Genomic DNA, 27,991 nt, shown 5'->3' on the forward strand with positions numbered 1-27,991 from the left:
TGTGCAACCTGAACATATTTGTATATTTATGGAGGCTCAGTGTGTGAGGTTGAATATCAAGGACAATAAAATATGTATTCTTCTTTTAACATTATCTTCTCCAAACCTGTAAAGAACTTTCAAACAGTGTTAGAGCCTTTTTATTGCTTTTTCAGTCTTTTTTTTTTTTTTTTTTTTGATGAAGAAAAATACAGGTTCCAAAGGTTCTGCTGGTTCTGCAGGTTTTGGAGGTTCCCTAGTCTAATGATCCACAGTTTGGTAAAACCCCCTAGTAACTCCAAATTAAAGAAATAAACTGTTGAAGTCAGTAAAATTTGCCTTAAAATATGAATTAAGTGTTGAAATAAATTATTACAATTTCAACCACTTAATAAGCACAGAATATCATTTTAAAACATTATATTATTGTTCTAAGAGCAATTTTAAATTGGTGACAAACTTACTTTGAAATTGTGCAGGTTTTGTTGGTTGCCCTTAACTGCACTGACTTCTCAACCAATCAAAAACCAACACCAAACAGACCATGACTTGATTGAGTGTTTTCCCATGCCTTTACTGGTCACAAGAATCTGACTGAGTTCTCATTGGTCTTATATATTGCTTCAACGTGAGGGTTTGCTTTAGGTTTAGAAACTTCATTCAAATGGGCTCTACTGGAAAGAAGATAAATACAGTTGGACCTGCTGTCCCTTTCCAAAGTCCATAAATTGTTACCCCTTGGTTACTGAAATTTTCACTTATCTTGAGCAGTAGCCATCACTCTAAACTAAGTCCCAACAGCCTTTTTGTATTGTCGTCCACCTGTACTCTATAGTCACTTAAAGCAGGACCACTCAAACAAAACTAGGAATCATCTTTCAAAAACTTAATCCATTTTTAAAATTATCTGAAATCAATGTTAGTACTATTTTGAGTGAGTTTTTGTACATTCATGGTCAGTTAGTGGTCTGAAGTTTTCTAGTTAACCCAGTATAATTTTTTATTTTTATTTTTGTCCAGTTGTTTTCTTTCTTTTCTGGCATTACAGTTTACAGCTTCTTCTAACTTAAATAAAATGTTTCCACCTAGGAAACTTTCCCTATTAGTTCTTAATATATATATTGCCAGTATGAATCAGCAAGTCTGGTATAAATGCTTGGCTTTTACATCAAGACAATACATTTAAGGGGATAAGTATGTTTATCCCTCTTCTTGTTTCCTGTGTAATTCAATATTGGAGGTAGAGGTAAGATTTTAATCATTTCTAAGAATTATGGGTTCATACCACCACTGTTGGACCATCTAAATGTGTTCATAGTAACAAAGTGATTATGTGACAAGAAATTTAACCCTAATGGAGATTTCAACTTTTGGGAAACAATTTCACTAAACCAAAGCAATTCAAGAAAATTATAAATAAGATTATTCAGCTGAGTTAAGGAAGAAATTAAAACTACAATATTTGTGACTTTATCTGGATTATCTTCAACCAAGTTTAGTTTCCTTTTTTTTATTCTTGTTATATTCATAATCAAATATAGGGTTTTAAGAAAATAGAAATTGTGATATGTGTTCTTAAGTGGATTTTCAGGATGAAGTAAGAGAGAATACCTCTGTCTGAACATACCGCACACTATAGACACTGTCCAAACTACTAGCCAAAGAAGAAAACTATATTTCCATACCTATCAGTGGGTTGTGATAATACTACTGTGCATCTATAAGGTAAGGGATCAAAATCTCTGCACATTTTATAATTTCCATGGGTTCTAACATGGCTACTACACTACTACTACTACACTGGACAAAGAAAACATTCTGAGTCTCCATGAGAATCAGACCTTCAGATTCTGTGCCGCAATGCTCTACCACTGAGCCACAGAACCTACATGGTGAGCAAGGCCCATTATGAAGTTCATATATGACATGCATCCTGCATACCACAAGGATCAGCAATGTCAATAGCATCATGTTTGTAAATAGAATAAGATAGATGTTAAGTTTTAAGCTCAGTAAAGAAATAAAGAAAGATGTTTTACATCTTGTCATAATCGTGGGACAAAGAACATCTATCCATCTATCTTCTTCTATTTATAAACATAACACTATTGACATTACTGATCCTTACAGTATGCAGGATGTGTGTCATATGAACTTCCTGATAGGCCTTGCTCACCATAGAGTGTCTTTGGCTCAGTAATAGAGCATCAAAGTGTTGAATCTGAAGGTTTGAGGTTCAATTCCTCATGAGGACTAAGAGTTTTTTCTTTGTAACATGCTTGCAACAAGATGTAAAACATCTTTCTCTTTTTATTTATCAAGCTTAAAACTAACCATCTATCTTATTCTATTTAGAACTTAATGATAACAATTGCTGGCATCGCATGTTACGAAGTGAGAAGCAGGTTGTTTGGTTTCAGATGGATTTTCTGGAGCCCTTTGATGATCTTTCCTTTATGAGCCAGAGGTACATAGTACCTCACATGTAAAACTCCCAGATATTGCAAATCATCGCGGTAGAGTCTTTTCTACCATAGAGGTCTAGGTTCGTCCCTGTGTGGTCCAATGTCCTGCAGCTCTCTTAGCCCTTCCATAACTAGTTTAATACGAGCCTTTATGTTAGCGGAGTCATTTCCCAACTTCGAGGCATATGCTGTTAGTTGGGCGCATTTTTTCTCAATAAATTCTTGAGCCTCATCCAAAGTGAATTCCACATAAAATCCATAGCCTACTGAGACTAAAATTTTTGACGGATCTGTAATCTGCGCTTGGCAATAAAAGTTACATCCGAGATCTACTTGTGTCTTCAGCGCTTTCCCGGAACCTCCATCGCGGTTTTTAATGTTTTCTATGACACTTTTTAGCTGCAAATATTCTGCGATCTTGGAGTTTACCTGTCCTTGCGTTTTAAGTACAGTTTCTAAATCCTTTCTCAGTCTTTCATTCAAAAATTCTTCGTATCTTTTTACTTTCTCGTCTATGTGCACTTCGTCCGCCATTTTGCCTCTTTGTAGGTTGCACAGGGTTGTGGGTAAAATGAAATATGGCTTCTATAAAAGTCCCCGCATTCTTTGTGGTGTGTGCACAGATCATGCGCATTCGGCTTCGGCCGATGTCCGCCAACATGGCGAAAAAGTTATCTCTAGCAAAAACTTAAATTACTTGGGTATTCGAGTGAAATTCACTATTTTGAAAACAGGTGTTGAAGAGTACACATTTCTCTATCGTCATGTCTGGTTTTGACCAAGCAGGACTGCCGGGACCAGAGTTTATCACCCAAGGACTAACTACTGCACAAGATTTCGAAACTGTCAACTTCATAGAGAACTTTCAACAGGAAAACAGTATCATGCTGCCTTCTCTGCAACCTGCTTTGCCCTTTTTAGACCTCCATGACGTCCGCAGGTTACAGTTCAATAGTTTTGTGATGGAAAACTTGCGTGAAAAACTGCTTGATCAAGTGAAGGTTTTGGAAGTGGACAAACTAAAGAGTTTGCTCGATCAGTGCTTTCCGTTTATCCACGTGGCTCATCTCCGGCCAGTCGTGATGGAAGTCATGAAATATCTCCCAAAAGTCCCTGAAGAATGCCTTGAACAACTGGCAAATGATACTCAGTTGTACCAAGATTGCTCAATTGAGGTGAAAAGGCAGATCTGGATCAAGCATCATGCACTGTTTGGGGATGCGGTCGGTCCCCTTTTGAACCAATATGTAGAGGAAAAGTACAATGTTCTTCACTCCACAGAACCTTTAAATTCGCACACATTTTTTTCAGTTCCATCCAAAACAAGGCGACAGAATCCAGTTGTACAAAACTTAGCAAAGATGATAGGAAAATCTCTTGAACTGTATAATCTAGTGCTACAATTCCTGAGAACGTTGTTTTTAAGAACCAAAGAGGTTCATTACTGCACTCTTAGGTCAGAGTTACTGATGGCAGTGCATGATCTTGAAATTAAAGACATAAAGGACATTGATCCATGCCATAAATTTACTTGGTGTCTTGATGCCTGTATTCGAGAAAAAGTGATAGAAGGAAAAAGGACAAAGGAATTACAAGGATTCTTGGATCATGCAAAGCATAGTGAAGAACAGGTTCTTGGGTAAGGAGCTGTGTATATTATAATTAGAATATGAAATTAGAACATTTCTTAACCCAACATCAATACCTACATTATTCACTTTCTTCTCTATACACTTCCTTTGGTACTGACTAGGAGTATTTTTCCATTATCAAAGTCTCTTAGGTCAGGGATCATATCTGTTATTCTCTTGATCTTAATGAATGGTTCAGTGGTAGTACTGTAGTGAGAAATTAGATACTGGTCATGCCAATAGGTTTATGGTTGACAACTGTTTTAATGTCATCTCTACCTAACCCATTAACTCTTAGGAGTAGTAAACACACAGCTTCTCTTTATGATATGAAATTTGTTTTGCTGATAATCTTAGTATGTGGAAATGTGTAGTGGCTGAAAGGTTAAGTTGCAAACTAAATTGTGGTAGTGTTAAGGTTGATTATCCTATATAAGGAAACTTTTCAGCACTTTAACTTTCAGGTTTGATATGTATCTTTATCTCCTGGGTCTTGAAATAATTTGCTGGCTGGCTCTGGTCACAACCCATATTTGTCCAGGCAAATATCAATTATCTCATATCTCAATAACTCCCCACCTCCCTCATCTAAAAAGTATTTTTAACTTGCTTTCATTGTACATGCAGCCTTAAAACTCAATGCGGACAAAATGATAGAGCTGTATATAAAACTTGACCTTAGCTTGTATATGAATTTGCCATTATGATTTAAAAATTGGACAAAAGGTCAGGTCATCCAGGGAATTGACCAGGCTAAACCTTGTTTTTGACTGGACTTTTACTATAGAGCTACTGTTATTTCAAGCCTTGTCTCCTGTTAGACAGATTGATGATACTCTCTATTTAGGCAAATTTACCAGTGATATGGGAAGGATAGGAAATTTTTAAGGTAGAGAGGCAATATTCCTCAGAAAACTGGGGGAAGCTGTGGCAGCCCTTAGACGTTAAGTTTGTGTTGTATTCTTTTTTTCCAAGTGAGACAACAGTGTAAGTCACCTGCAGGTTTTCCAGTATTTTAGGGCTCAGAGCTAATTGAAAAAAAATTTTTTTCCTCACAGAGATATTGCAATGATCCTTTGTGACCCATTTGCTATCAACACTGTTGCCAAGAGTGTAATCAAGCGTTTGCAAAGACTTGTTAACACTGAATCACTGCCTAAAGTAAGTTGTTTCACTTAAATTCTTGATTTTGCATTTTGAATTGTAAAGCACTTCTATTTGCAGTAGTTCACATGCAGACATTCTCCATCTGCTATATGGCAAATATGGTGTAAAATTTATGCATCTAAGTAATGTATTTTATTTGTGGTTTTTAATTATAATATCATGTTTGAGTGGTCAGATACCCTCATAAATTGAAGAGAATGTCTAACTTGGACTGGAAACACCAAAGAGATAAGAACACTGTATATATACTTGTGTATTACAGCTAACATTTTCCAGTTAAAAAAAACAAACAGTAATATGGTTCCTTAATTAAACGGACAGGTAACTGTTTTCAGCAGACAATCCTTCTTGTCCTATTGGTTTGAAATGGTATTTAAATATCCCTTTGATAATGATGAGAAAAGCCATTGCCATTAATATTTTACGCTTATGACTCATAGCAGTCTACCACATATTTCAGACATGTCAAGATGTGAGTTTTCTTTTACGAGTCTTGAACCTTGGAGTTAGTGCCTGGGAGATGATCAGTAATCAACATTTTACTGAAGTGGCCTTGGTAAGCTTTTGTGATACCTCTTTTTATTTCATGTTCTCCCAGTCAAGTGGGAACCTCCATGGCCTAGCACTGGTATTATTCAATTATGCACCAATTAATTAAAAGCTTCAACATCCCCCTCCCTTGGGCAATCTATGGGCATAAGACCATCATCTTTGCACAGGGGTGGGGAATTTGAACCTTGCCTGGCTGGGTTAGGGAATTTGAACTGGAAGTGTCAAGTCTTTGCAGCAGGATATTAGTGTTGTGTCTCTAAATATTAAGGTTTTTAAGGAAAATAGTTCACTTAAGCAAGTGAATGGTTGGGAAGAAAAGGTGTACCAGATCTAGGTATTAAAGAGTGGTCAATGTGTAGAACCTACCTGTCACTGATTTTGCCTTTTACCAAAAAATTGGGTGACGCATTTGAACACAATGTTTGCCCCAAGGGGTGGGATTTTGATCAAATGAATCTTCAAAAGTTCAAATACCTGGGAAGTTCCCTGGTGGGTGTGGTGTTGAAGCTTCAAATTGATCAACACATTCCTATATTTGAATTAATAAACTGTAAAAAAATTCTGATAGTGATTGAATATGTCAAAGAAATTCTTTATGCTTCCATAATGTAAAATGTGGAATTTTCCATAATAATTTTTATTATGGGATAAATTTCAGAGTGGAGAGCTGATTCACAAGTTTCTTCCAATACTTATGTCCCTGATGGTGGATAGCAGCCTCCACTCTTTGCACAGCAAACACCATGTTGATGATGATAATGCTGATGTGGAGGACCCTATCCAGTTCACTGACTACTTTGCTGAAATTACATCAGCCAACTCAGTTGCCTTCACACTTGCTTGGTGTTATCTTCTCCATGTCATTAATCAAAGAGACAGGTAATAAAAAACAGAGTTTTATGTGTAGAATTTTCATGAACCTTACAAAGCTTTGCCATATGAAAAAAAGAGTATTTGAGGATAATAAATCACCAAAAAAAAAATCATGCGTCACTCTCATTGGATTTTTAGATGCAATAGTTTGAAAAGTAGATGTTTATAGTGTAATTCTGGTCCAGGTGCAAGCCCAACTAGAAGAAGGAAAACAAGTGCATTATTTGAAAGTTAAGTGAATGAGAGAGCAGACCTCAATTAAGGACCTTCACTCACAATGTTACAAGGAGATTGTAAATAGTTAATAAAGCCCCTTCAAAAAAGGGGTTTTGACACTATTATGGGAAAGAAGTACAAAGAAACTTAGGGCCAGATAAACTACTGTTCCTCACAGCATGGAGCAAATCAATTTTCAAGACAGCCATGTCACAAAGTTTGCCATCAATGGTTGAAACTAATTATTTTCCTATAATGTGTGTTGTATCCATGTGACTGCAGACATACCCTTGTTGCCATCTTGCCTTGGTTTGTCAACACATGTCAAGAGCGAGCTTTGGATGAGGTCTCCCTTCACACTCTGACCAGTTCCCTAGCTGCTTGGCAGGAAGAGTTTACACATCCTGATTTCTGTGATGTGGTGTTTGACCAATTTCTTCTTCCCTTGGTGTCACACACAAGTGTAATGCGACACACCCTAAGATTGCTATCGTACATTTTTCCTAAATTGGATCCTCAAAAGGTGTTGCACATTCTGACCATTGCACAGCCATCAAGTGAGGTATGTACAATGTATAGTTGGTTTTGTGTTGTTTTTTTAATTTATGCACTCTCTTGAGAAGTAACAAAACACAAGGTTCTCAAGAGAAAACTTTATTATATTTGCCAGCCACTCTACCTGACAACTCTTTAAAAGAGGTGGTATTTTTTAAACAATAGCCTCAGAATGGTAAGGAACCATCTTCTAGTAAGTACTAATACATGCATGAGTGGTTTGTAAAGCCTATAGGAAACCTCAATTTACTGCACTTTGCATTTTATCAAAATCAAAAAGTAGAAAAGATTAAAAAATGTTTCAAATGAACTCAAACTCATCTCAATTACCAGTTTAAATTACTTACAGTTTATTGAACTTTGATGGGGTTGACTCAAAATTGAATGACCAAACTTATTGTCTTCATTCTGTAGAGCATCTTACAATTCCATTTTAACTTTCTGTAATTTGAGCCGGAAAAATAATTAAGAGTGGTGAAAATAGAATCTCAGAACATCTAGAAAGAAAATATACAGTACTGGTAGGGCCAGCCCCAAGCCATCCCTCCCTTCCCCCACCCCCAAAGAATAAAACTTTTGTACTCAGGGTCCCAACTGCCTCCTTTCAGGGTACCAGTAATTCTTTTTCACTGGTGTAGTCTACTCATAATCTCTCTGAAAACCCTAAACCTTTATAGTAATGAATGATTATATGCATCCACATCCAACTTTTGCAGTCTTAAGATGGGTATTGTGACTTACTCTTGATTGTGATTGTATAAATGCTTTAACATTCACAGTTTACTTACCCTCCAGTTCAAATTTGGCAGAAAATTATAGCCTTTAATTAAGTCTCTTTGTAAATATGAGCACTATGAGTGGTCAATTTAGCACGCCATATTTCACTGTATGGCCTGCTAAATTCAAAAGTTTGATTGAACTGAAATCTTTTTTTGCCCCAATTTGAACCCAGCAATACAATTAATATATAGCTAACATTTTTTTTGTTGGTACTGGAAGTTATGTGTTACTAATTCCTATTTTTTCCTATTTTTGGTTTGGATGTATGGTCCAATGGGCCACACACTTTGTGCTTGGATCATGAATCCAAGTGGAAAAAACATGGTCTGTAACTTACCATATAACTTACCATATAAATCTTGCCATCAGTCAGCACTTGTGGTGTGCACAGCAAAGTTCCATGTGAAAGTTGCCTAAAGTCTAGTTTTCAAAATGGGACAAGATATATGTGAACATTAATTAGAGGAATTTTATAAAAGTTTACGAAGCTGGACGTGGATGGTTGTCAGTCCAAATGAGTGGGTGTAGTGTCAATGACATTTCCCCATTACTGTGTTGGTTATTTAATCACCCACACTTTTGTTATTTTTGCAAAAATTATTAACATAATTGTTACTAGTAGTGGTCAAATGGTAATAGTATTTATTATTCAATTTATAACTACAGCACAATGAAGCTGTCCATGATCTTCATGCCATGGTAGTTGAACGCATTTCCAATTACAGTGCCCTTACACCTGGTTCATCATCTGTGGAGCAGCCATCTTCAGCATCATCTTTGTCATCGTCGTCACACAGTCCACTGGAGTACATTCAGCCTGCCAGTAGCTAATCACGACCACAAAATAGAAAGTGAATTCCAATGATCACCTTTAAACTCCAAAATTATAGGTTTAGTTTGGCTGTTAAGTATTAATTAGTGGTGAAGACTTGCTCTGCTGTCTGGTCAAAACGGATGTGATCACATGTTAACATGGGATTGTGGGGCTTCAGAATCTTCTCATACTTATAAACCCAATGGTCATAGTGAAGGAGAGTTTTGATTTGTACTGAAGGGCATAGTTGAGTAGTGTGCTCTGCTATGGATAAGCAGAGCAGTTATTTACCAAACTGAAGGGTGTAGGGGAAAAATGGTGATGTTGATTTATGATAGTTTGAAATAGCAGACTCAAAAAAATGATTTCTTGCTCAATTTGCAGAGTGTGTTTTTCAATTATCTTTTAAAATTACTTTGTGGTAACTTAGGGAAGTGGTTGTTTTATTTTTCTTGGGGGTGGCCACAACTTTGCATTATTTGTATGCAATTATCTGTGGGTCATGTGGTGGGCTCAGCCTTAAAAGGGAAGAAAAATACTTTAAATGTTATTTAATTATTGTTATTTCTTAGCTCTGCTGTTGTAGTTTGTGTGGCTTGTCATTTACTTATTATAGTATTTAAGGCACCAGTATTTATAGAACTGGTAGATGGATACAAGGTACATCTTATTTTAATCTAAGAGGGTTCATTGTACCATTTAATATAATGTAAATTATATAAATATTTCAATTTATAAAATAATTCAAATAGTATGCATGCTCTGATTGGCCATTTTACATGAGTGTATGTAAACACGGTTTTCGTTCCTCTTTCATTAGCTATTTTATAAAAGAAATATAAAAAGGTTTCTGTGTTTACATAGCCTGATGTAAACACTTGGGAGGTTGGGAGAACACTCGATAAGCTGGTAACTGCTCCGCTTCGCATCATAGTTTCCAACGCTTATCTCGTGTTCTCTCAACCTCCCATGTGTTTACATCAGGCTATGTAAACATGGAAACCATTTTACATTTCTTCATTCTCACACAAAACTTCATGGAATCTCTGTGATGAAAGCATCCAGTGCCTAGGTGAAGTTACGTGTACTTGGATTTATAGTGACTGTTTACTTGAATTGAAGTCAAAACCAAATAAATTCAATAAATGAGGATGTGTGTTTTTAGAAATAAAATTTAATCAGAAACATTCAATTAAACAAGAAATGAAGATTGTTTTCCTCTATAATTGCAAGATACATTTACTACATCCTTCAGGCTGACAGAAGTCATTCATAGGTGAAATGTTTTCACCCATTTGATGTTATCCATAACATCTTTGAAACAATGTCATGCTTTACTTCTGATTTTTAAGTATTGAATGTACTTCTTTTTTTTCTGGCATTCTGGATAATTTCATATAGTTGTCTTGATGTTATGTGTTTTTGTGTTAAAAAGATACATTCTTGAATTCAGATTACGAAGAATTTGATAAGTAAGATGTGGCAGTAGTGTAGTCCATGTTTAAAAAAATAAATTTTATGGTTGCAAAAATGAAAAAACCTTACAGATTTAGTTAACTGTGCCTATTTATCTAGCTGGTTCAGTTAGTCATGTATTAAAAAGTACCTTTTTTACAAACAAATGCAATAAATACTTTCAATGATGTTCTTAGAAATGTACAGCTAGATAATTTTTTTTAGTTTCCTTACCAATGGGATAATCACTCTATCACTCTCATGGATAAGAACCCATTTGGAGACTTTCCTTGTCAACATGGTCACACCACTTCACGTAGATGATCAGACTACCTTGCCGACATAGTCACTAGCTCAACCAGGTTTTTGTCCTATCACCCTTAGATAGTCACACTACCTCACCGACATAGTTACCCTTTAACCCCCCACAGTCATAGTATGCTACTTGATTTACACCACTCAGGGTAGCCCCTTCAGATGCAGAAAGCTGTCTGTTATCAATGGGAGCCCTGAGCACAATAACGTACTAAAACTATGGTATACATATGCATTACACTGATACTGATAGTAATATTGATAGAAAACTATGTACAAATAAAAAAAAATTGTCATATTACCTCACTACATAGTTACCCTGCCACCAGTACATAGTTACCCCACCACCAGTACATGGTTACACTACCTAACCTACATAGTTACCCTTTCACCCCCACATAGTCACACTATGTTACTTGAATGGTCACACTACCTCAACCATATTGTTGCATTATCTCACTGCATGGTTACCTCATCAATTCTCCTGCTTTCTAAATCTGAAAATTACAAGCAACTTGACAGACTGAATCTTGATACTATTTAAATGACTGCCTTGCCATGATGATGGTGACTAACCCATGGATGCAAAATGCTATTGCTGGTATCACTATGATGTACATAGTGAAAAGTACCGGTACTATCAGCATTTGCAAGATTGACTTGCTTGTTCAGAAGGCGAGAGAATTCACTGTCATAGCATAAGAACTCCAAACTGTGTTGACATTCCAAGGGGAAGTTACACATTAGTTAACCCTCTAACTTCCATGAGTGACCAAGGCAGAATTTCTCCTTACATCATCAATACCATGTCAAACAGATTAGCAAAGAGAGGATAGAAAAATATCAATTAGGGAATAATATTATTTGTTGATCCAATACCAAATTCTCCAAACTACCACAATGAGAGTTGTATAGCATACTGAAAGGAGAATTATCAATGAGATCCTGGGAGTGCAAGGGTTAAAGGGATACTCAACTAATACAGATCACAATGCAAGATACTAAGGTCCAAAATAATAAAATTTCACCATGGTAGGTAGAAGGGGATTAGAGATGTAATAAATTCTCTGCTCTTCTGGTGTCTTTACCATCCATTTCAACTAGTAAAAGTAACTGAACACATTTGAAATTCATGTTTATTGCATTTTATTTTCTATATATTACTCAGTGCTCTCATTCATTGCAATATCTGCCACCTTAACTAGTGTTCCCTCACTCTAGAATATTTTAAGTTTCAAATATCCAAATAGTTGAAAAAATGTATCAAGTAATATTGTGACATGTAATCAAAGATTAAATATTAATGTGCCATTAGTAATGTCATGATTAAATGCAATTTTTCTTTTGTGATAAAAATGAAAAACCATTCAAATTACAATAAGCTGGGAATAATTTGTTAATAGCATGAATTGGAATACAAAATTAACAGTGCCTCCTGACACTATAACCATGTGCCATTTAATTACAAGGCTGCTTGAATTAAGTGTAAATGACTTTTAAATGATAATAATTTTATAATACCAAAATTGTAGTAAACCAAGCCCTAGAACAAGGGCATTTCTACACAATCATGAAATTTTAATAAATTGAGTTTTCGAGAAGAGATCGTCAATTTAATTTGAGCATTACTGGAGCTATGGTAGGGTGTGTTTGATTGATGTCTTGATAAGTTTAGTCTCCTTTACATTAAAATCCTTTATTGCTTACAGTATCAAAATCTAATGCTGTACTGAAAACCTAAAATGTCTTAAGTTTCAGCAAGACTGTAAATAACAGAACAGTTACCAGTGAGGAGACATGAATCAAAATGATCACCAGCATATGAAAGCACTATCCATACTCAACAGCTTGTTGCTTCATCTACTTTGACTAACTATGGTCAGCCTTTGGAATAAAAATTAATTGAAATCCTTAAAAAGCATAATCCCAAAAAATGTTTGCATCCTCAGCTTTTTTTTCAGGGTCATTGCCCACATATTTTACAAGTACCTTTTTGGAAAAATAGTGCTCATATTTGCATCTGCATGTACAAAATGTTTATGATTCAAATAAGGTAAGAAATTTGAGGTATATTTTTTCAACAATATAAAATATTGATAAAAACTGTGACATTATGTTAAAAGCTGTATAAATACACAAATGCATAAATTCAGAGCATAAAAATAAAGGATATACTGTACATTGCAAAAAATTTAAGCTTCTGTGACTCTGTATGTGATATATACAATTCATTTGAAAATATTAATTCAAAACTTGATGTGTGAAAAATCATGCTACTTGCATTTTAACTCCTACATTTGACTGTCAGTGGCCCACAGATGTCTTTTGAGTGCACCCTTATCACTACACTGGGCAAATATTTAACCATAGAAAGCAGCTGTACCTGACAACCTTCAACTTGTTGTCTTGCAAATGACTACCAGGCCACCAATCTACTCATGTTTTCATATGATGGGTTAAATATGACAACAGACCTCAATTTTTATTTTTTCAAGACAGTCCCACCCTCTGCTCTGTCATCATCCCTACTCAAGAAAAATTCTCATAATCATTACTCAGACTTAACACTGACAAAAAATTATATTCCCCAGAGCACTATGTAATTATTAAAATATTTTTGTCAACAACAGATAATTCTTTGTATGCATATAACCAGGAACAACACAAGGAAAATCAGTGGTCAGAGATTTCCCCTGCACATAAAATTAACCCTCCACCCTAATTATGATTATAGTGTTTAAGTTTTTTTTAAGAGAATATTGCTGACTAGTTTTACACCCTCAAAAAATTATGTGCAGTCCTTCCTTTTTCAGGAAAGTCTGTTGCATGAGTAAAATAAAAAGGGTAGTGAAAAAAAAAAATCGATGTAAGTGCATCACTTGGAACTATGGAAGTGAGGCGCATGAAAGTACATTAACCTTACAGCTAGTACTTTTTGTGCAGCTCACTCAATTCTCCTTTAAGTATTATCCTCCATTCTATGAGCATTTGAATTAATGTTTCATTCTAGTCAAAAAATTTAAAAAGCCATCTCAAAAAATCTTACAATAACTGTGACAAGATAGGTGATGCAAAGGACTACCAAGACTACCTGTCAGAATTGATGTTAAAAGGTGCCATTCAAAACAGGAGATGTTCCACTGCTGTTTTGAGGTAAAGAGGTGTTGGCTTTGCTGCCTACTCCATTAAACTGCGTTAAACTACCATTACTGGCTGAATCAACTTTACCAGGTTCAAAATTTGTAGAACTGTCAAATGTGAACTGTAGAAACTGCTGAGGAAAAGGTTCATGTCTTGGTTCGACCATTTCAAGATCAGACGAGCCCAAATCCACAAGGGTAGGAAGAGGGCCACTTTCAGGAACTGTGTTTCGGATAAAAGATTCTGCACTTGCAACTTTGCTGCTTGACTGTAGGGAAGTAACACTACCATCAAGAGGATCCATTACACTTCGATGTGACATCACAGGGCTTGGAGTCATAGCTGGAGGAGGAATAGTGGGAAAAACAGGATCACCAAGCATTCGTCGTTTCTGTGCGACTGTTGCTGCTGATAACAACCCATCCTTGACTGGAGAGGAGCCCACAGATGATGAAACTTGTGAGTGTAAGGCTGATCCTGAAGATATCTTTCCATCCATATCCAGACTAAGGCTTACACCAGAATCACCTCGACCATGCATTTGATTCTGCATAGTCTGAACTTGATCAACCAATTGTGTTATTGTTGTTATCAAGTCCTTGTTTTGCTTGAGCACTTGGTCCAGTTGATTCTGTTAAATATAATATGCATTGAGTTAACCATCTTATATAATCTTTAGGGAGTCAACACTGAAGTCTATTTGGGGAACACAAGATATGGGGATTGAACATACAATTCTCTGTCAAACAGTTTTAAACACTTAGAGTTCAGGCAGATTAACTAACACAAATAACATACTAGACAACATTTCATCTTTCACCATAAGAGAAACTGATGACAAAGTTACTGATACTTAAACCCTTTGACCCTTAAAGTGACCAGCATCTAATTTCTCCCTACAGTATAACCCCTGAATCACACTTAACGATCACAAGATTCTTTTCAACACCTTAAAGTTTATGGAAATCAGTTTGGAGAATAAGCACACTAACGTTAGAATTTAAATGGTTGATACTGGCCCTTATTTGATCTACTTATTTTCTAACAGTTCAACATACAAGCATAAATTGTTTATTATTATGTTCAGTACTGCTATATACAAGGTGAAATTCCAATTGACAAAGATTAGGAAAAGGCAATAACACAAACAAGAAATGGTAATGAAAAAAAAACTTGAAAATGGTAGATCAGATATATGTGCACAGTACCTGAAGAACCTGTCTTGCAGCTGCCTCGTCATCAAGATGTTGTGACAAAAGCTTTATCTTTGCCTGGGCTGCCTGTGTCTCTTGCCTTTGATGATCCAGCTGCTGTTGATATATGTGACGCAGCTGTTGAATTGTTAAGGGTGCAATACCAGCTTCTGCCTCCGGCGGGTAATCCTTGGTAGCCCACACTGAGTCTGATGAGAAATCAATCTGAAAAGGCCAGAAGGACAACTGAAATTAAATTCAAGCAATCCCTACATGCATAACATCCAAAAATGTGTTTTAAAACACAAAATGTTTGCAAATCCCTTCCTTTTTCAATGAAAACAAAAAAATTCAACCTCTATTCCTGATAACAAAAATTGCTCCTTGACTAAACTTTAGGGCAGCACACTGTATATTGGCTCACAAGCAACTGTGTAGATGTTTCCATTTACAATATCAAACAAAAATTTCACAGATAAGTGTTGATAACCTCTCACATATTACATGCAATATCATTCACTCATTGTGTGGGGCTAGAAAAACACCCACCTGTCCACCAGCAGAATTTGTCCCTTCTGTTGCTGTGGGTACATCACTTGTAGGCCCATCAGTTTCTGAGGAAATGAGAATAGAAGCAATCACAAAGTATTTCTTTAATAGTAAATTATATCAAGTCTAGATATCAAAATACTGCAAGGCTTTCTGTGCACTATCTCCTCCATACGTTCTGCTGATTGTTGAAAGACAAATTACTGTAGTTTTCCTTTCAGAAACACTTAAATCATTGATCATTACAAAGGAGATGGGAGAGAAAACTATCACTACTTTAAACCAGTATGTTTGCACCCTAAATCAAAGCCTTCATTACTGGTAATACTTTCTAATGCCTGACTCACCAAGTTTATCCTGTTCATTCTTTATATTATTTTCTTGGGCCACTTGACTGAGTGTTCTCCTGTGACACACCTCAAAAGCTTGGCCTACTGTCCTCACAATGTGTATAGCATCTGCCTAATGAGAGAGTCAGACAACATACTAGGTCAGTTTCAGCAAACTTTAAACAAAACCTTACGGGAATATTTTATCAAAAAAATCAATCACTGTACTTCCTGAAACAATCAAGTGCATGGAGCATAATCAAATTGCACTTTTACTAAGCACTTAATAAGTCTGTCTTTAAACAAAATTAGGTGGATAAATCTTTAGATGACAATAAAAGTATGGCATTCTACATGTAAACACAGGGATACAGAAGTAATTGCAAGTGGCTTAGCAGAGAAGAAACCTTACTCCAGACCTACATGTACTGGTGCCATTGCAGTTGAAGCTCAATGTATTTAAAACATGGTGACAGTAGAAACTTGATTATTTGTATCTGTACATCTGAAGAAGATGAAAGAGAGAGAGAGAGAGGAAGGGAATAGAAGCCCTTCTTCAAGGAGTGCTTATTTCCTCATTTGGCCTAAGTCACAGATGCTTATTCAGGGAAGGTCATGTATTAGAATATACTGCAAAGTGCTCCCTCTAGAAATCACCAAATGTTGCATTTGAAGATTCCTTCAGTGATCTTAATACTGGTATAATCCCTTGATAAAACAGCTATGCTTGTAGGTTGCTCTGTTAACAATGCTTACACTTCTAAGTACTGCACATCAGAGATTAATACTTTTACCTTATTACTTGCTTTAAATACGCTGCATTTAAAAAGGTCATCATCCTTTGAAATAAAACTAAAGATCTGCAGATCTTGGGAATCATGTGAGACATAGAAGATTCTGAAATGTCAGAAAAAATGTCAACCACTTAGATCTGAAATAAACTGGAAATGTAATGTTAAAATGCAATATGTATTTCTTATAAAGCTTGAACCATGTATAATGATGAGCCAGTTGTCATTTATTTACCTGTTAATAGGGTATTGCATAACTTCTGTTTCGACATAGGAGTTTTTCTTTTTCTGAAACAAATTAGAAATATGGTTTCAGCATAATGTGTATCTCTCCTCCCAGGAGTATAAATGGGTGAGGTAAAACTGACTGGCAAACCTGACAAAATGTTGTAGGATGATCTAATCCCTTCACACTAAAGAAACTGGGCATGAGCTACAGCCATTTAGCCACTTGGATAGATTACTTAATTTACCTCTACTGTTAAATTAAAAATGTCTGCAAATTGGCACAAGGGTGCTAGACCAAAAGTCTAACAAGATCTAACCTCAGCCAACATCCATCTCCATCTGAGTTTTATTACAAACTAGTCCACAATGAAAATATTTTACATTGAATTGGGTGGAAAAACTTTTAGAGTGAACTTCAAGTGACAATCTAAGCTATGAATCCTTTTTAGTCTAGAAGACACTTCTGGAGTGTCTTAAAAATGTTGCAGCAATTTTTGACAAAGAAATCTTCCAGTCATGTGTATGGAACAATGCAACAGCATTTTTCTAAGTTTGACCTGCAGTCAACATCTTTTAAGCCCAAAACAACAGGAAGCCGCTAGACATCTAAATATAGGTCAGCCAGTTAAGAAAAACTGTTGCAAAATATGCATGGCAAAAAAAAAAGTTTACATGTTGTGTGATCCAGCTGCGCTTGCCTTCCTCCCTTCGAACAACTTTAATTCCACTCACAGCAACAGAGAGTTCTGTCCTTTCCTTCTTGGTACCATAGACTTTGTATTCATACTGGAAAATACATCATTACGAAATCAGACAAAAATTCTGCTACAGCAACACATTTTTAAGAGAAACATGCTGGGTAAAGAAAAATATTTAATTTACTAATAGGACCTTCAAAATTTTTGGCTTAAAATGTCATTGTTAACCATTAAAGAATTATGTCTACTGCAAAAAGGAACAAACTGATAATGTCAAACATTCTAATTGATTATTTTTTGATACTGTGAAACTAAAATCACATTTTTTTTAAATTAAATATTTGGAGTTCATTGAGACATTTTTGATGAAAACCTGAAGGGGCAGTGTCAAGGGCTAATTTAGCCTCGGGTGAGAAATGCGTAGTCCTGAGACTTCTTTATTAGATTCAATTTAATTTCGTCATAATAAATCGATTACAGCATCTGCATCGGATAAGACCGCCTTAAACAACATCATCATAAAAGACAGCCTACTGAACACAATATTTTGGGAATACGTGCAAATAATTTTTAAAATAGTATCAAACGATATCATACAAAACTTATAAGTTTTGCCTCTTTACCCGTATTCGTCGCATAGCAGTGACTATTTCAGCTCTGCTGCTAGGTTTATGAATTTCTTTCGTCCCAATATACTGCGAGAAAGATTAAAAGAAGACAAATATGTATTATTCACACCTTCAACACAGTTCTCAAGCGTAAACAACTGTTTTATCACGAGCCAATTTATAATTGCCGCAATTGAAATAAATAATGTCAGGTAACATTCAAAAGCTACCGGAAAACAATTTAAGAACCCTCAAGAAAACTCTTTTTAGATGATTTCCTCGAGTGACAAGTATTTCATTGGTTACGTGTTTAGATAAATTAAAAAATGCAAAAGCTGCACCACCTTAACTTTGAAGCCAATTCCATGTTCGAACGCGTCTTCGTTGTGCACTGGGGACTTACTATCATAGGCTTCTTCGACGAGGTCGTAATCATGTCTTCGCAATTTACCTGGCATTATTGGTAAAAACTGATTTATCAAATATTCGTCATTCTATTCATGAGCGACCACAAATCTAAGAACACCACTCTACTGCAACAATAAGGTACACACAACGACAACATTAACGCTCGAATGCATATGATGAGATTCTTCAGCGTTCGTAAAATGTTCGGAACAAAGCGTCGTCGTCCGGAAAATCCCGAGGTGCAAGGACGTGTCGGATCGCGGAAATTTTCCGCAGTTTAAGGAAATAATTTGAAAATTTAGACCCGGTTGTCATCCAAATTTCAAGTGTTTTTCTAGAAAAGTTATGAATTTACTTAGAGAGGGCATGCTGCGAATCTCCTCGTAGGCTCTCGTCTCAAATATCACAGAATCCTACACGATTACTATTCATGAGACTTAAATGATCTATCAACAAATAGTCTCTTTGCTCATAGGCCATCTTTCGGAGCACGAGTGAAAAAGGCACCGCTTAAGATCAGCTAAAGAAAACTACTATGTACAAAATAAAATTCCAAAAATGAAGAACATAGCATTCTGCTCAGATGCAACCGTAAACACTTGCAAAGCTCATCATATAAAGAAAAGATAATTATGATTTAAGATTCAGTCTTTCGGGGCCATTGGCGTGGGAGTTTTTGGAGGTCTTTTCTCCGGGTTATTGATGCAATCGCTTATTTATGGAGCTTAATTCTATTTTTGTCAAGTAAATGACGACAGTGGTGGACTTCAGGTATTGCATCAGCAGAGGCAGAGAAGATAGGCAAGTTCTTCGGAGAGACTTTTGTCTTATGCATGACGTGAACTCAAGTCATCATTATCACATCCGACATTTGTCTTCATTCTTAACTTGATTTTTTTTAAACTACCATTTCAGTTCCTCATTCAGTTAGATGCAAAGTCATTCATTCTGATCTATTTCAATTATCATTTCGGTCCTTCATTCAGTTAAAGGCAAAGTCATTCATTCTGATTTGTTTTAATTATCATGTCAGTTATTTACTTAGGTGGATGCGAAGTCAATGATAACATCTGTTCGCTCACCCCTTGAATCTGGGTTTGCGTTTTTGTTTTAGGCTTACTACATGCATGGCTAACACTACGCTAGCACTTTCATACGAGTGTTTAAAATTAGATCAAGGCGTAAAAGCTGGAAACGCCCATTTCTATAATTATATGAAGCTCGATTTGTTTTGTTCATTTTATAGACTGCATGCTAAGCACAGAATAGATATGATGATGAATTTCCTTCTCAGCACATAGTTCGCCTGGTGAATCAAGTTTAGGTTTCTCCCGATTATGATTTGATCGCTTTTGCCCATAAATATGAAAAGATAAGTCGGGTTTACTTGAAGCTCTATCGAGACCTGTTTCGAACCGGCCGATCTGGTTTCAACGCAAGACTCGTTGATTTGGTGGTACGCTTCAATGACCATTCCTTAAATATCACAGAAACACCTCGAAACAGTGCGCTCCTTGAATATCATCAATTATTAATTCACCGATGGATTTTATTCTTGTCTTTAAAGCCACGCTTCTTTTTAATTCGTTCTCTGAACAATTCATTGACAAAATAAAACAAAATCATTTCAATAAACGTATGTAGTCATGAAAGCTATACTTCAAAAGAAAGCAAGCAAAACGTTTATGAATTCAACGCCAGGTACTGTACATATCTGTATTCAAGTGTTTGCACAGATTCAGACACGGAATTGAGTTGTATAAAAAAAAAACGAATATCAAGATCTAAATGATATCCTAAACAAAAGGTAGGAATAGATATATACACATTAATGCATAGATATCGAAGACTAGCGCTTCATTTAGAAAGTACAATTTATTTTGAATCATAATATTCCGATCCTCCTATTACACTAACGACATGCTGCTTATATATACTTTCCAGATAACATAAACTCGCAAACTGGGTCCGTTCACCTCCGCCGGTTTTTCAAATCACAATCGGTTCAGTCTTGTTGAAGACTTATGAGAGCTTTAGGGTTGGTTTAAGGTTGTTTTAAGGTTACTATGAGTTTTTACAGAACTAGTGCTGTGTCTAAATATGCCGACGCGACTAAACCTCATAAATTTGCGACTATGCTTCACTTTGAAGCGAGCCATAATCTGCGCATAATTAACTAAATCCAAAATTTGTCACTATATTGATAATGATATCTTGGTATCGAGTTCATTAATCTGAGCAGTACAAGGCCCCGTAAAGTACTTAAACTTGAGGCCATCTGAGATGCGTAGAGTTTGACCATTCTTCAAGGAAACTACTGAGGGAATACATTGTTTGGGTAGAAGAACAAACTATCGAACCGCATGTGGTTAGAATTCTTATTTCTGGTCATTAACGAGTTTTTTTTACGTTATTCACATGCACAAGATGTTCAGTAATATAATGGTAGGATTTTGTCTACAAAATTTCTGTCGGTGTCAGTCAAAGATTTTGACCGACTGTCCGGGTAGATTGAATAACCTTCATCTTTTCTAGTAATACTGGGAACAAGATGGCCAGAGCTGAAATTATGTCCTAACTTCAGTAGATATAAATACAGCAGGTCACAACAGCTTAAGTAAGAGACTAGTAAACACAACCACTTATGTGCAAGCTTAAAAGTTTTTAAATACTCTAAAAGGTTTGCTAGAACCATGATGTTCTGGAGTTACAATGTTTCTCGAGAGCGGAGAGTATGTTCATAAGACAAACAGTAAATTTATACAGAGTTACAGAACTGGACTGGTGACTGACGGAATAGAAACAGAAAGTCAATCAAATGTATCAAAATGTTTACCCGAACAAAGAACGTTTCATTTGAGCCAGTTCCATAGATTGGTGGTGTACCGGAATTTTGACGCCGACAAACATCGATCATAATCTGCTCTATTTATTTTCCTGAAGTCTATAAAGAATAAAACAGGCCAAGGAAAGTCGGATATGTCGACAAGTGGCAACAGAACCTCCGGAGAAATAAAAGGTAAAGTTATTATCTTATACATGACAAATATAAAAAACATAAATTGCCAACTTATGAAGTTAATTTGATTTCTGGGTGGCGCCCTTTAGTTTCACGTGAATCGTCCCTCCATTAGCCCCAGATTCGACTACTTACAACTCACTAATGCTTTGTATTTTCTGTCAATAATAACTAATGAAGAGGACCATGATAAATGTGATGGTGAAGATGCAAATTGTTATAGTCAACAATTTCTAGTTTTGTTTGTGAACGACTCTGACATTTCTAAAACTGTGATGATTTTCTAAAACAGTCGTAAAGCTCTGTGGTAAATAAAACCACACAGTCAAGTAGACAACCATGGCTAAATAATTCGTTCATGACAGTGATATTCTATCCCAAAAGGTCTCGAGGAAGATGCAAGGTTAGAAATGGGTGAAATGAATGCTAGGAGTTTACTGACAAATACCCCTGAGGAGAACAAAGAAAAAAAATCTCCGTCGAGATTCAACTGGCTTAGAAAACGATCTCCAAATTCAACGGCCGACGAAAATTCAAAACCGACCAAGAATGCCTGCGAGCCCTCAGTATCAACATCAAGGTGAGAAACGTTATCTAGTTTTAGTTTTTAACTGGTCCTAAACGGGAATTTGATTACTGCCTCTTCCTTTCAAATGGGAGGTTTTTTCGGTTTCTACAATTTCTTTTTATTCTTTTCTTCTCAAATTCTCGTACACTTTATGGCAGAGTACAAGCCACCTCTCCCCCTCCTACCCCTCCCCCTCTCCACCTCTTCTGTTCACCGACAAAGACAAGGAAAGCGCTTCATCTTTAGTTTAACCTGTAGTTCACTATTTACAGTGAGTCGCCGAATAAGACGCAAACAGAGGAGGTGTTTACAGATGTATTTGAGAACATTCAACTACAATTAGAAGTTATTAAGGGTGTAAAGGAAAAGCCATGGACTATGGACAGGAAATTACAAATTATCAGGTGAACACAGGAGACAAATCTTCACAGCCACTAATAACTTTACAGCAAGATGAGATTCAGTCAAGCACAGCCTAATAGATATGAAATCTATCTTTCAGTCAAGATTCTCCAACAAAGGCCGCCTCATACGTGCTTGATGATCTTTTTATTTACTAAAAATGGTCAAGGCCGGAATATTCTCTCGCTATGTAATAGCACTGCGCGCTTTACCTTTACCTTCCGGCATCGTTTTCATAAAAGTTATCATGATATTCTTGTCATTTTCTCGGTATTTTCATGTGGTCATCTTTTGATTTAAGTGTTTTTGGAATACTTTCCTATTACAATGCCCCAGTGCACACCCTAGAAGAACCTAGAGGGTCGCCACTAGAGGCATGTGGTAAAATTAGGTATTCCAACGTAAACATGCCCATTTTGGCCGCGTACCAAATATAACAGGGACATGAGGTGTAAAGATCTTTGGTACAGCTAATGTAGAACAATCTGGGCTAGTTGTATTTAATTCGTTTGGCAAATCTGCACCCCAGAGCCAACAATTTCTCTCAGCCAAAAGCGATTGAAATTTTATGTCTATAAGAATTCTTATGATCAACTCGTTTGTATTATATGCTTCTTCTTCTTCCTCTAACACTTATTTGAACAGAAACGCCAAAAACTACGTCGAACAGCATTCAGGTGATCTGAACAGACTGCAGCATTTAAAGGAGTCTCGGATAAGGGTATGTAATAGACATTGTGTGGAATAGGTCAGTTATGATTGGTCAATAAGTAAAATACTTGATTCTTACCATCAGTCATCTATCCTGATCGGACTGCTGCTACGATTCCAAACCGGCTCAGCGACTCAAAATTAACCTGAAACGTTTTTTTTTTAAATTTCAATTACGCAGTTATAGATTAAGTGGTAAGACACTACGGATTTTCTGTTTCAACCGCAGCCAGGTTTGCGTATCAGTGTTCACGAACCATTGCATCCTGTTCCAGCTCTCAGCCAATGACGACGAAAGAAGGGATGGGCGAATGACGATCGGTGGTTGTGGTTGTGGTTGTCAGGGGAACGGCTCTTTATCTAGTATATTTTTCTCTTTGAGTGTTCCCCCCTGTTTTTTTGCCCAATTTTTCCAGACTGGGACAACTGCAAACCACCTCAAAGACTTTATTTAGCGCTCCTCTCAAGCGTTTTTATCTTTTTATTCTTGTTTTGTTTTTATGTTGATTTGTTCGCATGTCTTGTCCATCATCATTCTCCATGAAGCTATTGCTGTTGTCACTGAGTAATGAACTTCTTTTCTTATTGACTTCAGCTTTTTCGACAAATTAAAAGACAGTTCCAAAACTTCATCGTGTTCTTCATTCCTTGGGAAAAGAGGATTAAAAATATTCAAGGTTTGTAGCCACAAAATTTTTATGATTAACTAAAATAACGAACTACACATTTTGGGTTTAGTGTGATCCTGTAGAGCGGTTATCAACGACAAGGACGTACTTACAGCTTCCTAATCGATGAATTGTTGGGAAATCATCAGCTTTGCTTTCAGAGTGTCCCTGAACCATAGAAGAGTTGATGCATCAGTGGAAAAAAACTAATGAATAAGCATGAAGTACAATTCCTTTTTATCCTTTTGTTACCTTGGAATGTTTCAATATGCAAAAGAAGGGTCGCAACATTTCTTACCCTCTTACAGTCATAAAGGTTCTACACATTCCATAAAGATTCCTTAGATGATGGAAAAAATGAACTTTGAAGAAATAAAAAAGATGGAGATTGTCTCCAATACTGTGGTCTCCTATTGTTTTCCTTGAGTGAATAATCTCGAGAAAACTAGTAATCAAATAACACGCCACTAGGAAGAAGTTTTTGTTACTTTCTCAAACAATAGCGTGTTTTTCCTTCAGGACATTTTGGGGCTGGCATCGGTTCTTTTTTTCTTTTTTTACGTTCTTTGGCGTGGATCAACTTCATTTTGTTAACCTTTATAACGATCTTCGTTATAGTTCCACAGGTAAGCTTCAGAGTTCATTACCTTCTTTGTAAATTTTAACTTAGAAAATTATACTACCTCTGTAAACATTCACCATCATGTTAAAAGAAATCTCCATTTCCTCTGACTGAAATTTGCAATCTTGCTACGCTTTCTTATTAGCGTTTCTAATCGTAACATTCCACCGTTAATGTTCCGATCGAGTTAATTTCTCTCGCGGATATTGGTAAAATTATTAATTCTTGTAAGCCACGAATTTGTTCCCAGATAATGAATGATAATCTTCTTTGGTTTGTTTTTCAGCTCATGAGTCCTTCGACAGCTCTGAGTATTCCTGAGAGTGAGAGACACACAGCACAGCGTCTTACAGCAGTTCTTGATGCCAAGGTAAAGTCTTAAACCAAGTCTCTTGATGCGAAGGTAAAGTCTTAACCCAAGTCTCTTAGTGCCGTTTTTACTAATCTCGGCGTTGGTTGTAGCAGTTTTATTTAGCGATCAACTGTTGAATCTTTAGTCAACTCTCTGACCGCTAAAAGTGACTAGCATCTAATTTCTCCTTACAATATCGGCCCCGAATCACACAATAAGGTCACGAGAATATAGAAAAAACCAGCAACGAAAGAAGCCCTCGATTGCTAGACAAATTCTCCTGGTCAGCACCTCAGAAAATGTATAGAAAACATTATGTAGAATATGCCTAGTGATGTTAGCCTGTAAGGAGCTAAGACTTCAGGATTATGGATCACTGAAAGAAATGAATGAGGTGACGATTGACTATGTTAGGTCATCACCTTTGAAATTTTACATTCAATTCATTCTGGAGTGTACACATAATACGTTATAGAAAAAAAACAGGAGATGTTAATTAGACTTAAAATCAAGCATTTTTCTAACAAAATACCATCATTACAATTTTTATCCCCACAGGGATATCTGGAATATTCCTTTTTGTTTTACGGCTATTATGGAAATGAGAACATCCAGGTGGGCGTGGTCGAGTATCCCTTGCCGGTGGCCTACTTCGCGGTTTTCATGGTCATTTATCTCTTCAGTATCATTACTGTGCTCCGAGCGTAAGTATTGTGTATTAATTAATGTCCAGCTGATAAGCAGGCTACTCATAGTTATCAAGATACACGAGAGATGGAACTGATCTAGATCCGAGGAGGATTTTGGGCTTGGTCTTCCCAATTGTTCTCTTTCTCCCGCCGTTGGTAACAGTCTTCCCGACGTTTACCACTCCTGACACGATCTTCGGATCTTGTCAAGGACAAGACAAATTTGTTACAGGGGTGGAGTTATAGAAGAACTCATATCTCTAAACACAAAAGTACAGCTTGCATAACCTTGATTTTTACCTTGCAGTATCACTCACGAACAGAGTCTAGTGAAGTCTTCAGGTCAAAATGATCAATATCCATTCGGCTGGCGTGTGTTTTCAGCTTGGGATTTTCTTATCACAGAGCGAGAGACTGCGGAGAATAAATTAGCCTCCCTTACTACTGCTATTAAAGTAAGCCTGTCGTCTAATCTTTTGGTAAAACTGAAATCCTTTTTGACTAAGTCACGTTATAAATTGTATCTTTGTTTGAAAACATAGAAATTAGCAGCAATGTTGGATGAAATATCGCAGACAACATTTCTCGAAATATAGGCTTTACCGAATGACTGTTAAATATATCCGAGGAATTTTTTTGTACTACGGGTATATGGCGTCTTCTGTAAACTTTATAGTTGCAAATGTGCAGGTTCACCAATGAGGAGTGAACTAGCTTCGACTTTCTACGGGAACGTTTCAATTCCTCACCATCTTGTTTCAAAGGTAATCAATACTTTCCGATGGTGTCGACAATTTATGCCATTCGTAATCTCATTTAACTCGTATCTTTTTATTGTTTATTTTTAATTTCCTACAGGACAAATGGTTGAGGCAGTGGAAAAAGGGAAAACGATAAATAAGTAAGTTTTATATAAACACGTAACGCTACACGAGTTTCATATGGACCAAAATGTAGCTGTTATTTCATTACAATCCGGCTGCTTTTGTTCCCTTGACCCTAATATCAATACTTCAGGTGCCATATCACAAGCTACAAGAGATTCGTGATAGCTTTAATCAGCGGCAAAAGTTATTAGATCATTCAATAAATGAACGTATTGTCACGCACTCTATTTCAGGAAAACCTCATCGCCCTCCGTGTATGTGCAAATGTGCTGGGTCTGGGCGTTTTAAGCGCAAGCGCGTACTTGATATATTGGTGGTTAAGAGCAGATGAAAGAGACAAGGAAGGAAGACCACCCACTGTGTTAGAGCAGTATGAGGTAAAAAACTTAAACAAAAACGCTATGACTCCCCTAAAACATCAGGTCTGTATATTCTTCGCATGCTTTTTCTGATATTGTACCTTTTCCTAGGGTGCTGACAAAGGGAGGGGGAATGGTTACAACAATCAGTGGAGGATTCTTTAGACCCATTCATGTCCTTATTCTCCCAACCCCCCCAAAAAAAAAAAACCTTAATGTTTGATTCAGGGCTGACAAAAATTTAGATTAACTATTCAACTCCATAGGGTCAAAAGGTTTTAAAACGAACATATTGCCAAAAAAACGTAGGCCCACACTTGCATGGGCCAGGTTTACAACTATGGCACCCAGTATGCCGAGATTAGCATTGGGTTTGCTTTACTTTTGCTCTATGATTGGTCCAGACAAAAAAAAAACTCATGCCTTACTCTCTAAGGACCCCAATCAACAATTTGCGAGAACTAAAAAGCAATCACGACTTGGTCGCCCGCGTGTGTTCCGCACTTTAGGTGCAGTTGGTGTTTTTTCTACTTTAAGTATATTCAGTTCCTATGATGTTTTGGACAGGTTATTGATTCCGTTAGTTTTGCAATTTGCAAACGAAAACTCAATTAAAGAAAGGCACTCTATTCAACGTCACTGATATTTAGCCCGTTTTCCACGGCGTGTTTTCGTTTGTTTTTTCAGATCTCTATAGAAAATTACCGGCATGAATGCTGTGTGTCAAGTATTCTTGCAACAAAATGATTTCCCATGATGGAGCAGTATCATCCAAAGGAGTCGCTCCTTCTACTGGGGGAAGCTAAAACAAAGTGTATTAGGGAGAATGTCAACGAATCCAGCGCCTCTCGATTAGAACTTTCATCACCCCAAAGGGGGATTGCGTTGTTAAAACTCTGCGCACGACAATATCACTCGGGGGTCGCATCGAACCAACGGTTGTAATTCATCAGAGCTGCGAGTTAAA

General features: G+C 36.5%; 4 protein-coding genes across 4 annotated transcripts; 2 read left to right on the forward strand and 2 right to left on the reverse strand.

Moving 5' to 3' along the window:
• Positions 1-955: 955 nt before the first annotated feature.
• LOC131778779 (protein UXT homolog) lies at positions 956-2,987 on the reverse strand. The gene has a single exon (XM_059095225.2). The coding sequence runs from the start codon at positions 2,976-2,978 to the stop codon at positions 2,508-2,510; it is 471 nt and encodes a 156-aa protein (XP_058951208.1). The 5' UTR covers positions 2,979-2,987; the 3' UTR covers positions 956-2,507.
• Positions 2,988-3,077: 90 nt separating this feature from the next.
• LOC131778731 (negative elongation factor B-like) lies at positions 3,078-10,686 on the forward strand. Its single transcript, XM_059095179.2, has 6 exons — positions 3,078-4,083; positions 5,134-5,236; positions 5,703-5,798; positions 6,453-6,673; positions 7,166-7,445; positions 8,885-10,686. Exons 1-6 carry the CDS (start codon positions 3,209-3,211, stop codon positions 9,047-9,049), a joined length of 1,740 nt encoding a protein of 579 aa, XP_058951162.1. The 5' UTR covers positions 3,078-3,208; the 3' UTR covers positions 9,050-10,686.
• A 1,234-nt stretch (positions 10,687-11,920) lies between these two features.
• LOC131778802 (carboxyl-terminal PDZ ligand of neuronal nitric oxide synthase protein-like) lies at positions 11,921-18,923 on the reverse strand. Its single transcript, XM_059095262.2, has 9 exons — positions 18,684-18,923; positions 18,355-18,426; positions 17,706-17,819; positions 17,041-17,093; positions 16,809-16,911; positions 16,033-16,147; positions 15,686-15,750; positions 15,152-15,361; positions 11,921-14,574 (listed from the first exon to the last, which is right to left on the reverse strand). The coding sequence occupies exons 1-9, from the start codon at positions 18,795-18,797 to the stop codon at positions 13,909-13,911; spliced, it is 1,512 nt and encodes a 503-aa protein (XP_058951245.2). The 5' UTR covers positions 18,798-18,923; the 3' UTR covers positions 11,921-13,908.
• A 1,469-nt stretch (positions 18,924-20,392) lies between these two features.
• On the forward strand, positions 20,393-27,189 carry LOC136280381 (transmembrane channel-like protein 3). Its single transcript, XM_066165387.1, has 12 exons — positions 20,393-20,448; positions 21,691-21,766; positions 22,151-22,346; positions 22,607-22,738; positions 23,382-23,457; positions 24,043-24,124; positions 24,635-24,741; positions 25,024-25,107; positions 25,648-25,793; positions 26,086-26,233; positions 26,899-27,042; positions 27,136-27,189. The coding sequence occupies exons 2-12, from the start codon at positions 21,727-21,729 to the stop codon at positions 27,187-27,189; spliced, it is 1,209 nt and encodes a 402-aa protein (XP_066021484.1). The 5' UTR covers positions 20,393-20,448; positions 21,691-21,726.
• The last annotated feature ends 802 nt before the right edge of the window (positions 27,190-27,991 follow it).

The sequence above is a fragment of the Pocillopora verrucosa genome, chromosome 4 (genome assembly GCF_036669915.1).
Source record: "Pocillopora verrucosa isolate sample1 chromosome 4, ASM3666991v2, whole genome shotgun sequence".
In the NCBI taxonomy this organism is placed as follows: Eukaryota; Metazoa; Cnidaria; class Anthozoa; order Scleractinia; family Pocilloporidae; genus Pocillopora; species Pocillopora verrucosa.

Excerpts from the sequence above, each read along its gene's own strand:
- LOC131778802 (XM_059095262.2), bottom strand. The coding sequence starts at position 18,797 with ATGCCAGGTAAATTGCGAAGACATGATTACGACCTCGTCGAAGAAGCC. Across the intron at positions 18,427-18,683 it reads GAATTGGCTTCAAAGTTAAG|TATATTGGGACGAAAGAAAT; the intron begins GTGGTGCAGCTT and ends TCTTTCTCGCAG. Across the intron at positions 16,912-17,040 it reads ATGCAATACCCTATTAACAG|AATCTTCTATGTCTCACATG; the intron begins GTAAATAAATGA and ends CTGACATTTCAG.
- LOC131778779 (XM_059095225.2), bottom strand. The coding sequence starts at position 2,978 with ATGGCGGACGAAGTGCACATAGACGAGAAAGTAAAAAGATACGAAGAA.
- LOC136280381 (XM_066165387.1), top strand. The coding sequence starts at position 21,727 with ATGTCGACAAGTGGCAACAGAACCTCCGGAGAAATAAAAG. Across the intron at positions 21,767-22,150 it reads AACCTCCGGAGAAATAAAAG|GTCTCGAGGAAGATGCAAGG; the intron begins GTAAAGTTATTA and ends CTATCCCAAAAG. Across the intron at positions 26,234-26,898 it reads CCCTTACTACTGCTATTAAA|GAAAACCTCATCGCCCTCCG; the intron begins GTAAGCCTGTCG and ends ACTCTATTTCAG.
- LOC131778731 (XM_059095179.2), top strand. The coding sequence starts at position 3,209 with ATGTCTGGTTTTGACCAAGCAGGACTGCCGGGACCAGAGTTTATCACC. Across the intron at positions 4,084-5,133 it reads AGTGAAGAACAGGTTCTTGG|AGATATTGCAATGATCCTTT; the intron begins GTAAGGAGCTGT and ends TTTTCCTCACAG. Across the intron at positions 6,674-7,165 it reads GTCATTAATCAAAGAGACAG|ACATACCCTTGTTGCCATCT; the intron begins GTAATAAAAAAC and ends ATGTGACTGCAG.